The following is a 15409-nucleotide window of genomic DNA, read 5'->3' on the forward strand; positions in this document are numbered from 1 at the left end:
GGAAATATTTTATTGATAGGTCAGAATTAAAAAGGTTGCATACAGAGGGCTGGGAGTGTGGCCTAGTGGTAGAGTGCTCGCCTAGCATGCACTAAGACCAGAGTTTGATTCCTCAGTATCACATACCTAGAAAAAAAAAGCCAGAAGTGGTGCTGAGGCTCAAGTGGTAGAGCACTAGCCTTGAGAAAAAGTCCAAGGACAGTGCTCAGGCCCTGAGCTCAAGCCCAGGACTGGCAAAAAAAAAAAAAATTGCACAAAGCCATAAAACAATGACAAAACAATCACAAGACATGGAGTATGAACAGCAACAGCTAGTACTCCTCACCCTCATCCTCCCCATCTGCGCTATCTGCTCCAACCTCCTCATAATCCGTCTTTAGGGCAGCCAGGTCCTCACGGGCCTCAGAAAACTCTCCTTCCTCCATCCCCTCCCCCATGCACTAGTGCACAAAGGCATGCTTGGCATACATCAGGTCAAACTCGTGGGCCAGGCGAGCCCAGGCTTGGCCATGGCTGTGATGTGCACACAGCCCTCTGTACCTTGGCCAGGTCTCCACCAGGAACCACAGTGGGAGGCTGGTAATTGATGCCAACCTTGAAACCCAGGGGGCACCAATCCACAAACTGGATGCTGCGCTTGGTCTTGATGGTGGCAATGGCAGCATTGACATCTTTGGGGACCACATCACCACGGTACAACAGGCAGCAGGCCATATATTTACCATGGTGGGGGTCACATTTCACCATTTGGTTGGCTGGCTCAAAGCAAGCATTGGTGATCTCTGCTACAGAAAGCTGTTCATGGTAGGCTTTCTCAGCAGAGATGACAGGGGCATAGGTGGCCAGGGGGAAGTGGATGCGGGGATAGGGCACCAGATTGGTCTGGAACTCCTTCAGGTCAACATTCAGGGCCCCATCAAACCTCAGGGAAACTATGATGGAAGACACAATTTGGCTAATAAGGCGGTTCAGGTTAGTGTAGGTTGGGCATTCAATATCGAGGCTTCTATGACAGATGTCATAGATGGCCTCATTGTCCACCATGAAGGCACAGTCAGAGTGCTCCAGGCGGTGTGGGTGGTGAGGAAGGAGTCGTAGAGTTCCACTACAGCCGTGGACACCCGGAGGGCGGGGTGGTTGGAGAACTCCAGCTTGGACTTCTTGCCATCGTCCACAGAGAGACGCTCCATCAGCAGGGAGGTGAACCAGAGCCAGTTCCCCCACCAAAGTTGGGGAACACCAGGAAGCCCGGAAGCCCTGTGCATTGGTCGGCCAGCTTTCTTATTCGGTCCAAGACAAGGCCAATGATCTCCTTGCTAATGGTGTAGAGCCCATGGGCATAGTTATTGGCAGCATCTTCCTTGCCTGTGATGAGCTGCTCAGGGTGAAAAAACTGACAGTAGGTGGCAGTTCAAGCCTGATCAATGATTGTGGGCTCCAGGTCTACAAACACAGCCCTGGGCACATGCTTGCCAGCGCTTATCTCACTGAAGAAGGAGTTTAAAGAGTCATCTCCTCCCTCAATGGTCTTGTCACTTGGCATCTGGCCATCAGGCTGGATGCCGTGTTCCAGGCAGCAGAGCTCCCAGTAGGCATTGCCAATCTGGACACGAGCCTGGCTGACATGGATGGAGAGACACTCACACATGTTGGGGACCTGTGGATGTCTGTGACACAGGCTAACACCAGGGAGGGGTGGATGACAAAGATCTCCCACTGAGACACTATCAAGGAGTCTGGGGGAGTTTGTTTGTTTTTTGCTAACGGCTGGAGGTCTACCACTTGAGCCACACCTCTACTTCCAGCTTTTTAGTAGTTAATTGCAGATAAGAGTCTTTTGGATTTTCCTGACCAGTCTGGCTTCAAATCTTACTCTCCGGAGTACTTAGGATTACTGTTGTAAGCCACCTATGCCTGGCTTTTAGTTTATTTCTCAGATAGAATCTCATGTATTTGCACAAGGCCAGCTTCAAACTGTGATCTTTCTATTATTTTTAGGTCCCATGTGCAAACTCGCAGATCATCTCTGGCCACTTTCCCCCAACTTGCCAAATAAATGGCAAGTCAGAGTGAGGCAGCAGAGAAAGGCTGTGTGGGCAGCCAAGGGAAGATAGTGCCTCTTTGCCAGCCAGACATTTGCCCCAGGGTGCAGGGGTGAGAGGTACTTGTTAGTTCCATTTTGTCTCCTACCTAGGATTGCAAGTATGCACCATCATAGCTGGTCCTCTATGTAAAACTTTCAGGAATCCTGATACAGTGGTTCAGCAAGCTGCACTATTTACATTCCCATCGATAATGTAAAAGGATTCTTTTTGTTGTTGGTGGTGGTGGTTGTAAGGCTTGAAATCTGGGCCTGAGAGCTGTCCCTGTGATCTTCAGCTCAAGGCTAGTGCTCTACCACATTGAGGCACAGCACCATTTCTGGGTTTCTGGTGGTTAACTGGAGAAAAGAGTCTCACGGACTTTCATGCCTGGGCTGGCTTTGAACCACAGTCCTCAGATCTTAGCCTCCCGAGTAGCTAGGATTACAGGCATGAGCCACCAGCATCCAGTGCAAAAGGATTCATATTCCTCTACATGGTTGGTCTATATCTTCATAGATTTGGGTGATGGCATTGTAAAAGTTATCTAATTCCATACTTCAGTTTTTGTGTACAATGCCAATTTCATCTGTGTAAGAAAATCAAACATGCCATGTGTGGTATGACCATAGCTGCAGAGAAGGAAGAGATCAGGAGATTCTAGTTTGAGATCAGCCCAAGTATAAAAGGTTGAGAGATTCCATCTCAGTCAATGGCTGGGCACAGTAGCTTTTGCCTAATATTTCGATGTACTGGGGAAGTGTAATGGCTGAGTGTGGTGAAGCGCCCCTGCCATTCCACTTGGCAAAGGCAAGCACAAACAGGAGGAATGTACTGTGGGCCAGCTGGGGCATAAAGCAGGCTCCTCTCTTGGAAATAACCAATGCAAAAGGGGACTAGTATAGTGGCTCAAGCAGTAGAACACTTACTTAGATTCAGACCCTGAGTTCAAGCTACAGTGAAAGAGGTAAACATTGCTTTTGCTGAGGAACACTTACTAGGGCTACAAGTTAGATAAAACCTGTGTCCCTGTGGTTTACACCTGTAATCTTAGCTACTTAAGAGGGTGAGATTTTGAGGATTGCACTTCAAAGCTGGCCTGGGCAAAAAAGTCCATGAGATTCATCTCCCAAAACAAAACAAAAATGTCAGGAGTGGAGCTCAAGTGGTAAAGTGCTAGCCATGAAACCAAAAAGGCTCAGGGACTGCGCTGTGGCTGAGTTCAAGCTGTAGGACTTAAAGGGGGGACTTGTGTCCTGTAGGCCAGCGTTAAGTTGTTAGAAGCTGGGTTAGAAGTTGCAATCACTACATTCCTCCTCCTTTTCCCATCCTGGGAGTTGAACTCTGGGCCTGGATGCTGTCATTGAGCTTCTTTGCTCAAGGCTGTCACTCTACCACTTGAGCCACAGCCCCACTTCTGGCTTTTTCGGAGTATTTTATTGTTGATAAGAGTCTCATGGACTTTCCTGCCTGAGCTGGCTTTGAACCAAGATCCTCAGATCTCAGCCTCCAGAGTAGATAGGATTCCAGGCGTGAGCCATCGCCGCCCGGCTATAATTACATTCTTAAGAGAGCTCTTTACAATTTTCAACAAACAGGCTATTGTTTTTAGGTATGCAGTGTACCCAGCATCTCAATAAAGCACAGTGGTGCACAGACTGACATGTTTTGAGACTAAGATAGTAATAATAATAGTAATAATAATAGAATCTTTAATCCCATTTACTGTATGGAAGGTTGACATGTTTTGAGACTATAATAATAATAATAATAGAATCTTTAATCCCATTTACTGTATGGAAGGTTGACATGTTTTGAGACTATAATAATAATAATAATAATAGAATCTTTAATCCCATTTACTGTATGGAAGGTTGACATGTTTTGAGACTATAATAATAATAATAATAATAGAATCTTTAATCCCATTTACTGTATGGAAGGTTGACATGTTTTGAGACTATAATAATAATAATAATAATAGAATCTTTAATCCCATTTACTGTATGGAAGGTTGACATGTTTTGAGACTATAATAATAATGATGGAGTCTTTAATCCCATTTCCTGCATGGAAGGTTGGAGATCTTTCTTTTTCCATTTCTCCCGACAGTGGCATGTGCTGTTTCAGTGTGTGCGCGGGTCCTGGAGCTTGAACCGAGGGCCTGTGGCACTGTTAGGCTGGCGCTCTACCACTTGAGCCACGCCTCCACTTCCGAATTTTTGCTGGTTAATTGGAGGTGAGTCTCGCTGACTTTCCCGCCCAGGCGGGCTTTGGAATCGCCATCCTCAGCGTCGCTAGGATAGCAGGTTTGAGCCACCGGCCCCCATTTGTTAACGCCGTTGCAAGCATCATGAATTCTTGCTATCACTTTCGAGAAAACAGCTGCCGCGTGCCGGAGCCGCGCTGGTAAAACGCCTGCCCCTGGCAACGGCGCAGAGCGGAAGTGCCCGGAACTGGCTCCGGAAGTTGGGGTCGCTCTGGCCGCCCAGCGCAGAGACGTTAAGTCAGGTCCTCCCAGAGCGGTGCAGCCACTCTGGCCGCCCAGATGGTGACTCTATGGTACCTCCTTGGAGGATGTCTGAGCATGCGCGGGACTGCCCCGCCGGGATCGCTATGGCAGCGGCGTCGCGGTGGGCCGGGCCTCGGAGCGCGGGCTGTGGCCAGGCCTTCTCCACTGCCGACCTCCCCGCCGCCTCTCGGGCATGAGCGGGCCCTCCCGCCACGGCCTGCCGCCCTACCTGCCGCCGCCTCCGCTGCAGGATCCCGAGGGTGGGCCCGTGCCGGGAACATGCTCCAGGCCGCCTACTGCTACGTGCGGGTCGTGGGCCGGGGCAGCTACGGGGAGGTGACGCTCGTGAAGCACCGGAGGGATGGCAGGCAGGTCAGCGGGGCCGGGCCGGGGCCGGGCGAGGGGCCCGCGGCGGCGGGTGCGCCCCGCGCGCGGTCCGGAGGGCTAGGCCCGGCGGGGTGGGAGGGGGCTCTTCGCGGGCCTCACTTGCTCGGGAAAATCGCAGTGGACTTTGAAGACAAGGCCAGGCCCACCGCAGGATGCACCCCAAGCCCCTCTGCTCTCCTTTTGGAGTCTCAGTTAGTGGGCTTGACCCGCACCGCCCCTCCCGCCCCGACGGGTCCCCGAGAGCAGGCCGTGCACGCCCAGGGCCTGACAGCACAGCTCGGAACAGCCGTCACCCTCCCTCCCTTCCTTCCTTCCTTCCTCCGTCCCTCTGCCCCTTTCTCCTCCCCTCTCCCTTCCTCCTCGTCATCTTCCTCTTCTTGCCTTCTTCGCTCCTCCTTCTTAATTCCTTTTCGTTTTGTTTATTATGCTGTAAATAGCAAAGGGAAGGGAAGATGACAAAACATAACTCGGTTCACTTCATGCCATTATATAGATTTTTTATAATATTCATAATATGATAATGATAATACATCATTCTTTGATGGTACAACTGCTGTGTCTCTCTCTGTCTCTGCCTGCCCCCCCCCTCCCCTACATCTCTATGTCCTGGGGCTTGAACGCAGGGCCTGGGCACTGTACATGGTCTTCTTTTGCTTGAGGGTAGCACTCCCAGTACCACTCTGTTTATGAGCACTGTCCTTGGACTTTCTCAAGGCTAGAGCTCTACCACTTGAGCCTCAGCACCACTTCCAGCTTTTTTCTATGTTTGTGGTACTGAGGAATCCGAACCCAGGTCTTCCTTCATGTTAGGCAAGCACTCCACCACTAGGCCAAACTCCCAGTCCTTAACTTTTATCTTTAAAAAAGCATCATTATCTGGGCAGGGGATGTAAATGGTGGCATTCTTGTCTAATATGCACAAGGCCCTACATTTGAACTCCCCCCCCCTCCCCGCATTACAAAAACAAATATCATTGTCAGGACAATTTTGTACTTCTCAAAAAACAAAGGGATAGATTTTCTGACAGGGTCTAGAAGGTTCATTTTGAGGACAGTCATAAGAGTGCTTAGATACTTGAGAACCTATGGAACTGCATGTTTCCTTTTAAATGTGTGTTTTCTTCATTAGTATGTCATAAAAAAACTGAACCTCCGAAATGCGTCCAGCCGGGAGCGGCGAGCTGCAGAACAGGAGGCTCAGCTCTTGTCTCAGCTGAAGCATCCCAACATCGTCACCTACAAAGAGTCGTGGGAGGGAGGAGATGGTCTTCTCTACATCGTCATGGGCTTCTGCGAAGGGGGTGATCTGTACCGAAAGCTCAAGGAGCAGAAAGGACAGCTTCTGCCTGAGAGTCAGGTGGTAGAGTGGTTTGTACAGATCGCCATGGCTTTACAGGTACCATCTACACTCAGCGTCCCATCTGACCCAAGGCAGCAGGAGGTTGCCAGCTATATTTTAAGATTAAAAAAGGAAAATTTCCCAAAAGCATTTTTGGAAAGCCCGCTTATACACTGAAGTCAGTCCCTCTTGCTGTAGCCTTACAGTGTGTCTAAGTGAAACCTTGATTTAAGGTGATAGGTTTCACATATACCTGGGAGGAATCTACTGTTTACTCTGAGTTGAAAAGGAGCAGAGGATGGCCATGGTTAATATTAGCTGAAAGGTAGCTGGGCTGCTTCATATCGCTGTACTTGGGGCTTTGGATTACCACGCTGCAAATGCAAAACAAGTTTGTGTTTTAATATTCGCATACTGTTGTCTTGTTTGGGGCTTTTTTTTTTTTTTTGCACATACTGTGTTTAAACTGTTTAAACTGTCACTGGAACTAGAAATACTTATCTAGAATCAATCTTGTTTGAATTTTCAGATACTCTCTTTAAATAAAAATGATTCATGTTATAATTGAAGCTGTTATTAAGTTCAGGATTTCATCAGTGGGACTTTCTTAGTGTATACACACACACACACACACACACACGCACACACACACGCGCGTGTATATGTATATATAAATATATGTATATGTATATATATATAATATATATATATATACTTATATATGTATTTTTTTAGAACTAGATCCAGATGTAGTTGTTAAGTTACCAGGAAACAGTTTTGGAAAGTACTAGACCAGTTAGTGCATAAAACTTAATTTTTATCCCTTTGGAAGTTGTAAATGAGACCTCATACTTAAATGTTGCAGAATAGTAATGTTTTGGTAGGTAGTATATATGGCTCTTTAACTCCCACAATTACTGAAGATACAGAAGACGCCAGTATCCTTATATGTACTGAACTTTTCCCCCCAGTATTTACATGAGAAACATATCCTTCATCGAGACCTGAAAACTCAAAATGTCTTCCTAACAAGAACAAACATCATTAAAGTGGGTGACCTCGGAATTGCGAGGGTGTTAGAAAATCACAGCGACATGGCCAGCACTCTCATTGGCACACCCTATTACATGAGCCCTGAATTATTCTCAAACAAACCCTACAACTATAAGGTAAGATTGGGCTATGTATTCTGGCTCACCTTGTCTATGAGAACTTGCTCAGAATTTTAGAACTCATCCTAGTTATCTGAATCAGGAAAATGTGACTTAGGTATTTTAACACTTAACCATTTACCCTTTTTCTTTTGTAGTCTGATGTTTGGGCTTTGGGATGCTGTGTTTATGAAATGGCTACTCTGAAGCATGCCTTCAATGCAAAAGACATGAATTCTTTAGTTTACCGGATTATTGAAGGAAAGGTAAATAATCTAGAACTAATTGAGCACAATTTATATAGCTACTGACAAGATCATTGATGATTTCTTTTCCTTTTTTATTTTTCTTACACATACAGGACAAGTACTCTACCGATGAAATGTAGCCCCAGCCTTCATTGATTGTTTTTTTTAATATATTTTTATTGTAATTAATAGAAGGGTTACATGATATTTGCCAGATAAATGGTGCCTTAATTCCCACACATTGATACCCTTTCACATGTCATGGTCCCCATTTCCCTTCCCCCCTCCCCCACCCCTCATCTTGTTTTCCCCCGTTCCCTATCCAATTCATTGATTGTTTTAATTACTTAAATAGTCATTGATGCTGTGTTAATGTTAAAAATGATGGGTCCCTTCTATAGGCAAGGTTGAAATTAAGGAAAATGCATTGATTCATTCCTTCCTTTCTTCCTTCCTTCCTTCCTTCTTTTTTCTTTTCTTTTCTTTTCTTTTTTTTTTTGCCAGTCCTGGGGCTTGAACTCAGGGCCTGGGCTCTATCCTTTGGCTTTCTCAAGGCTGGAGCTCTGCCACTTGAGCCACAGCACCATTTCTGGCCTTTTTTTTCCTTATGTATGTGGTACTGAGGAATTGAACTTGGGTCTTCATGCATGCTAGGCAAGCACTCTACCACTAAGCGAAACTCCTGGTCCTGGTCATTTCTTAATACTAATCTGTAATCATGGTAGGTATAGTAGCTTCAAAGAACCAGCTTTTTGGAACCAGTAGCTGGGCTATGTACAGATTCTTTGAGAGGCTACCTAGTATCTTTTAGGCAGACAGTGAATGAATGTCCTACTTAAAGCCAGTCTTTCCTTGCTTCACTTGTCCTTTTGATAATCATCACAATTGTTAACGCTAAAGAAAGCATTGTATATAAGTGCTCTAGTGACTAACTTTATATGTACTTTCTATGAAGCTGTGTCATGTGTAGGCATTGTAGGTATCACAGGCCAGCTCTGGACCCTTATTCCTCCTGCATCGGCCTCCCAAGTGCTGGGTTTATGGACAGGTACCACCACATCCCATTATCCCATTAAGTTCTTAAGTCTGAAGTCACTTACTGATCTTAATATTACCCCGTGACTCATTTAATTCTGTTAATTTGAAAAAAATATCCTAAAATATACACACAAAAAAAGTTAAGTTTGCCAATTCCAGTACTTAAAGAATCAAAGAAGAATGTGTTCCCTAGCTAGATTAGGAGGATTGTGACTTGAGGTCAGCCTGGAGTGTGTGTGTGTGTGTGTGTATTTCCTCCGTGTGTGTGTGTGTATGTGTGTGTGTATGTGTGTGTGTGTGTGTGTGTGTGTGTGTGTATTTCCTCTCTGTATATCACCTTAATAATAAAAACAAAACAAAAAAATTTAAAAATTTACTCCAGGTGCTGGTGGCTCACACCTATAATCCTGGTTACTCAGGAGGCTGAGACCTATGGGTTGTATTTTGAAGCCAACCCCGTCATGAAATTTTGTGATAATCTTATCTCTAATTAACCAACCAAAGGTTAGAAGTAGAGCTTTTGTTCAAGTAGTAGAACATTAGCTTTGAGCAAAAACTCATAGACAGAGCTCAGGCCCTGAGTTCAAGCCCTAGGATCAGCGCATAAAATATTTTTGTAAAATTAGAAATTCACAAAAATCCCCTGCCCATCTCAACCAATAATAATAATAATGATGATAACGATTGGCATGGTGATTTACACCTGTTGTTGCAGTTATACAGGAAGGGTAAATAAGAGGATTTTGATGTCTGTCCCAGCCTGGGAAAAAAAAAGAGATCCTGGCTGGATGCTGGTAATACATGCCTGAAATCCTACCTACTCAGAAAGCTGGGATCTGAGGACTGAGGTTTAAAGTCAGTCTGGGGCAGAAAGTCTGAATGACTCTTAATATCCATTTAATCAACGAAAGGCCAGAAAGTGGAGGTATGGCTCAAGTGTTTGAATGCCAGACTTAAGCAAAAAAGCCAAGTGAGAGCAGGAGATCCTGAATTGAAGTTCCAGTAATGGCACAAAAAGAGGGGGACTTTATTTGAAATATAATTAAAACCAAAAGCATTGGGTATATGGCTCAAGTTTTAGAGCTCAAGGGCCTGACATCAAATCTCAGTAACACCAAATAAAAAGGATGAAACCTCTCTTTTTATTTCTATCCCTGCCTTTAAACAGGCATAATTGTATCTATGTACATATTCCTGATATTTAAAAAATAGAATCAGGCTATACATAGTATTTAAAAATTTTTCTTATTAGCTGTAGTAGAATTTGAATTCAGGGCCTTGTGATTGCTACACTGATGTTTTACCACTAACACTTCCAGCTTTGGTTTTTGCTGTTTTTTTTTTTTTGTGTGTGTGTGTGTGTGTATGTGCTGGTCCTGGTGCTTGAACTGGAGGCCTGGGCACTGTTCCTGAGCTTTTCAGCTAAAAGCTAGCACTCTACCACTTAAACTTCACATATGGCTTTTTGGTGGTTAGTTAGAAATAAGTCTCAGGCCGGGAGTTTGGACTAGTGGTAGAGTGCTTGCCTAGCATGTACGAAGACCTGGGTTCGATTCCTTGGTACCACATCCATAGAAAAACAAAAAAGCTGGAAGTGGTGCTGAGGCTCAAGTGGTAGAGCTCTAACCTTGAGAATAGTCCAAGGACAATGCTCAGGCCCTGAGCTCAAGCCCAGGATGGGCAAAAATAAATAAATAAATAAAAGTCTCATGAACTTTCCTGCCTGGTCTGGCTCTGAACCACTATTCTCAGCTCTCAGCCTCTTGAGTAGCTAGGATTACAGGCATGAGCCACCAGCCCCTGGTTTGCTGGTTGTTTTTAGGCTAGGGTCTTGTTCCTTGTCCTGGCTCATGGGCTTTGATCCACTTTCTTTAGGTCTACTATGGTTGTTGGTATCAGAGGTGATTTCCACCCTGTCCAACTTCCATCTGTGGAGATGGAATCTCATGGGAGTTTCTGCCCAGGCTGTCATGTAAATACAGTTCTCGTAATCTCAACCTTTCACATAGTATAATGTAAGTTGTGCCACTGTGCCGTGCTGTGGTTGACAAGGAGTCTTTTCTGTTAGAGCTGACTACAAACCATGATCTTCTCAAACTCAGCCTCCCAGGTAGCTAGGTTTACAGTTTAGCCATTGGCACCTGACACACAGCTTGTAATTTTTTTAATGTATGAGGGCCATATTTTCTGATCAGTCCTTGTCCCTCTTTTTTTGTTGGTTATGGGGCTTGAACTCAGGGTCTGGTTATTGTCCCTAAGCTCTTTACAGCAAGGTTACCGCCTTACCTCTAGAGCCACAGTGCCACTTCGCATTTTCTAGTGGTTAATTGGAGGTAAGAGTCTCATGGGCTTTAGTGCCCAGGCAGGCTTTGAACCTCGATCCTCAGATCTCAGGCTCCTGAGTAGTTAGGATTACAGATGTGAGCCCTGTGCCCAGGTTTTTTTTTTTTTTTTTTGAGCTGCTTAATATTTTACAAGACTGTATCATCAATATTTCATAACTCCTCTATGGACATATTTAAATTGTTTCTACTTGTTAAAACAACCCTACATTAAACATCTTAGTATATGATCTTTAGAACAATTTATGCTGTATTTGTTGTTATTGTTGGTTGTGGAACTCGAACTCTGGGCCTGGGCGCTGTCCCTGAGCTCTTCAGCTAGTGCTCTACCACTTGAACCACAGCACTGGTATTTGGTGTCTAGGCTGTATTTGAGCCGTGATCCTCAGGTCTCAAGCTCCTGAGTAGCTAGGATTACAGGTGTGAGCTGTTGGCACCCAACTATGCTGTGATTTCTGAAGGAGAGATTTCTAAAATGGGGCTGCTAGGGGCCGAGAGTTTGGCCTAGTGGTAGAATGCTTGCCTAGCATGAACGAAGACCTGGGTTCGATTCCTCGGTATCACATACATAGAAAAAAGCCAAAAGTGATGCTATGGCTTAGGTGGTAAGAGTTCTAGCCTTGAGAAAGCCCAAAGATAGTGCTCAGGCCCTGAGTTCAAGCCAGGAGTGACCAAAAATAAATAAATAAAATGTGGTTGCTGGGTTGAAGGCATTAGTTTTACTATCTTAAACCTGCTGTTACAGGTTACCTGGTACTACTATACCTACTATAGACTAAGATGGTGGTTACTGCCTACTTCTGTGGCTATATAAGTAATTTAAATAAATACTGGTACCTTCTACTATCTTTTACTTTGCTTTATAAGTTCACTAGTCCTAATTATAGTGTTGTTTTTCTTTGTAGCTGCCACCAATGCCAAAAATTTATAGCCCAGAGCTGGCAGAACTGATCAGAACAATGCTGAGCAGACGGCCTGAAGAAAGACCCTCTGTGAAGGGCATCCTGAGGCAGCCTTATATAAAACACCAAATATCCTTATTTTTGGAGGCCACAAAGGCGTAAGATACTTCACTTGAGAATAATAGGACAGAACAGATGGCATAAAATATGATCTGTAATTATTATATGCAAGAATTTATAGTGAGTTTTTCCTAGGGGCCGGAGTTTGGCCTAGTGGTAGAGTGCTTGCCTAGCATGCACGAAGACCCGGGTTCGATTCCTCGGTACCACGTACATAGAAAAAAAGTGAGTTTTTTTCTATTATTTATTTATTTTTGCCAGTTCTGGGGCTTGAGCTCAGGGCCTGAGCAGTGTCCTTGGGCTTTCTCAAGGCTAGAGCTCTACCACTTGAGCCACAGCACCATTTCTGGCTTTTCTACATATGTGGTACTGAGGAATCGAACCCTGGTCTTTGTGCATGCTAAGTGCTTTTTCCACTTAAGGCTTGTGCTCTACCACTTGAGCCACAGCTGTGGCTTTTCTCTAGTTAGTTGGAAATATAATTCACATAGACTTTTCAGCCTGTTTTTTTTTTTCTTTTTTGAGACAGAGTCTCACTTTTTTTTTTCTCCTGTGATGACCTGGACCTACAGTCTTCTTGAACTCTGCGTCCTGAGTATCTAATATTACAGATATGCATAACCATACCTAACTTGTATTCCTCACCCTCCTTTTTTCTGATCAAGGTTCTTTCTGTTTTAGCATCTAACATTTTATAGTTCCTTTGTCAAAACTAACTTCAGATTTTATTTAGCTTTCACTAGTCTTTCCTCTAAAGTCACTTTTCTGTTCCAGTATTCAATCCAGGATACCATAATATGCTTAGTTCTCAGTGTTTCCTTGATCTCCTGGGGTCTGTGATAATTGTTTGTTTTCTTTGTTTCTCATTACCTTGACTATTTTGAAGACATGTGCTTTATAACATGCTTCCTAGATTTATTTTCCTTTCTTTCCTTTCTTTCTTTCTTTCTTTCTTTCTTTCTTTCTTTCTTTCTTTCTTTCTTTCTTTTTTTTTGACAATTCTGGCTTGAACTCAGGGCCTGAGCACTGTCCTTGGGCTTTCTCAAGGCTAATGCTTTCTCTAATGCTTGAGCCACATCACCACTTCTAGCCATTTTTTTTTTCTGTATATGTGGTACTGAGGAATCGAACCCAGGTCTTAGTGCATGCTAGGCAAGCACTCTACTGCTAGGCCAAATTCCCGGCCCCTTCCCCACCCCACCTCCTAGACTTTTTTTTAAAAACCCTATTCTCTGTCAAGCAATGCAGTTCTATAAGAAAGTATAATATATATATATATACACACATTTTTTTACATATATATAAAACCTTTAGTCTTCACTCTGTTGATTATAACCTTTTCTTCTTCATAAAGAAAAACTTCCAGAAATAACCTGAAAAATGGCGACTCTAAATCCAAGCATGTTGCTACAGTTATTTCCAGAAAGGCAGAATCCAACCATGATGGGATCCACCCCCATCCACCCTGTCCTGAGACTTCCAAGACATATGTAATGGTATGTTTCTTTTTATTTTATTTATTTATTTATTTTTATTTATTTATTTTTTTGCCAGTCCTGGGGCTTAAACTCAGGGCCTGGGCACTGCCTTGTGCTTTCTCAAGGCTAGTGCACTACTACTTGAGACACAGCACTACTTCCAGCTTTTTCTGTGTATGTGGTACTGGGGAATTGAACCTGGGACTTCGTGCATTCTAGGCCACACTCCTGGCTCAGTATGTTTCTTTTTAAAGGATCATATTTTAGAATCAATGTAACAAAATAGATTATCTAAGAAAATTATCTACTAGGGAAATGATTATGCTTTATTTAAAATTCTGTTGTGTGATTTACTTCGCATTAAAAAAGCAAAAGTACTGGGGAGGGCAGGTTCTTTAAGTTATTTCATCTACAGCCTGTCAACATGTGCATGAAGTCAGTACTTCAATAACTTTTTAGGTGAAATTTACATAACATTAACCATATTAAAGTGGACAGTTATGTGGATATTATACATTCAAAGTTGTGTACAGTCATTACTTCTTATCTAGTTCTAAAATGTTTCCATCAGCCCAAAGGAAGTCCTACATGTGAAGCAGTCACTGCCCATTTTTTCCTCACCTGGCAACCGCCAATGTGCTTTACGTTTCAGAGAATGTACCTGCCCTGGATAATTCATCTCAATGGAGTTATTTGATGTGACTTTTTATGTCTGGCTTTCTTAGTGTGTTTTGAAGGTTCCTCCATGCACAATATATCAATATCTCAGTTCTTTCTAGGCCTGATTATTATTTCATTATATGTATATAGCACACATCAGTTTACCCATTCACCTATTGATAAACATTGGGAATTTCTGTGAACATTTATGTGCCTGTGTTTGAATATCCATTTTAAATTCTTAGGGATATATACTTAAGGATGGGATTGCTAGGTTATATGGTTAATTCTAAGTTTAACTTTTTGAGGAGTCCTGTGTTTTTTTCCCAACAGTTCTATCATCTTACAGACACCAACACTTGTTTTTTTGGTCTTATTTTTTAATACCATATATTGTGCAAATGATAGGTTTCATTATGACAGTATCATACATGTGTATAATATACATTGATCATATTCATTTTCCTATTATTTGCTCTTATTTCCTTCCTCACACTAGTCCCTTTCTTCTGTGTTTTTTTTTGTTTGTTTGTTTTTGCTTTGGTTTTTTTTTTTGTCATTATTCCTAGTCATGGAGCTTGAATTCTGGGCCTGGGCACTGTCCCTGAGCTCTTTAGCTTAAGGCTAGCGTTCTACTACTTGGGCCACAGCACCACTTCCAGTTTTCTGACGGTTAATTGGAGATAAGAGTCTCATGGACTTTTGTGTCGACCTGGCTTTGAACCATGATCCTCAGATCTCAGCTTCCTGAGTAGCTGGGATTTTTTTTTGGTGTGTGTGTGTGTGTGTTGGTCCTGAGACTTGAACTGAAGACCTAGGTGCTGTCCAAGCTTTTTTTTGCCCAAGGTTAGCACTGTATCCCTTCATCCACAGCTCTACTTCTGGATTTTTTTGGTAGTTAATTGGAAGTAAGAATCATTGATGTTCTTGCCCAGGCTGGCTTTGAATCACGATCCTCAGATATCAGTCCCCAGAGTGACTAGGATTTTATAGATGTGAGCCATCGGCACCTGCCCCCCCCCTTTTTTTTTTGGTGGTGGCCGTCATAATGGTTGGGAAGTGGCTATTAGTGCAGTTTTTTATTTGTATCACCCATAGCATTAATGATGTTAAACTTTTTTTTATACCAATTTGTGTGTCTTCTTTGGAAA

General features: G+C 43.5%; 1 protein-coding gene and 1 pseudogene across 3 annotated transcripts in view; one reads left to right on the forward strand and one right to left on the reverse strand.

Annotated features, from left to right (window-relative positions):
- Window positions 1–311: 311 nt before the first annotated feature.
- LOC150066520 (tubulin alpha-1C chain pseudogene) lies at window positions 312–1648 on the reverse strand (annotated as a pseudogene).
- A 3039-nt stretch (window positions 1649–4687) lies between these two features.
- Nek4 (NIMA related kinase 4) overlaps window positions 4688–15409 on the forward strand; it is a 30341-nt gene continuing 19619 nt past the window's right edge. The window contains exons 1-6 of one of the 3 annotated variants that reach the window (XM_090321446.1): window positions 4688–4965; window positions 6110–6376; window positions 7291–7488; window positions 7629–7736; window positions 12004–12158; window positions 13475–13616. In XM_090321446.1, the coding sequence (XP_090177572.1) occupies window positions 4873–4965; window positions 6110–6376; window positions 7291–7488; window positions 7629–7736; window positions 12004–12158; window positions 13475–13616 (963 nt within the window). In that variant the 5' untranslated portion in view covers window positions 4688–4872. The remainder of the gene's footprint in view (window positions 4966–6109; window positions 6377–7290; window positions 7489–7628; window positions 7737–12003; window positions 12159–13474; window positions 13617–15409) is intronic. The other 2 variants (XM_090321438.1, XM_090321430.1) reach the window with 2 other exon arrangements.

Source organism: Megascapheus bottae, chromosome 2, assembly GCF_031878675.1.
Source record: "Megascapheus bottae isolate mThoBot1 chromosome 2, mThoBot2.hap1, whole genome shotgun sequence".
Classification (NCBI taxonomy): domain Eukaryota; kingdom Metazoa; phylum Chordata; class Mammalia; order Rodentia; family Geomyidae; genus Megascapheus; species Megascapheus bottae.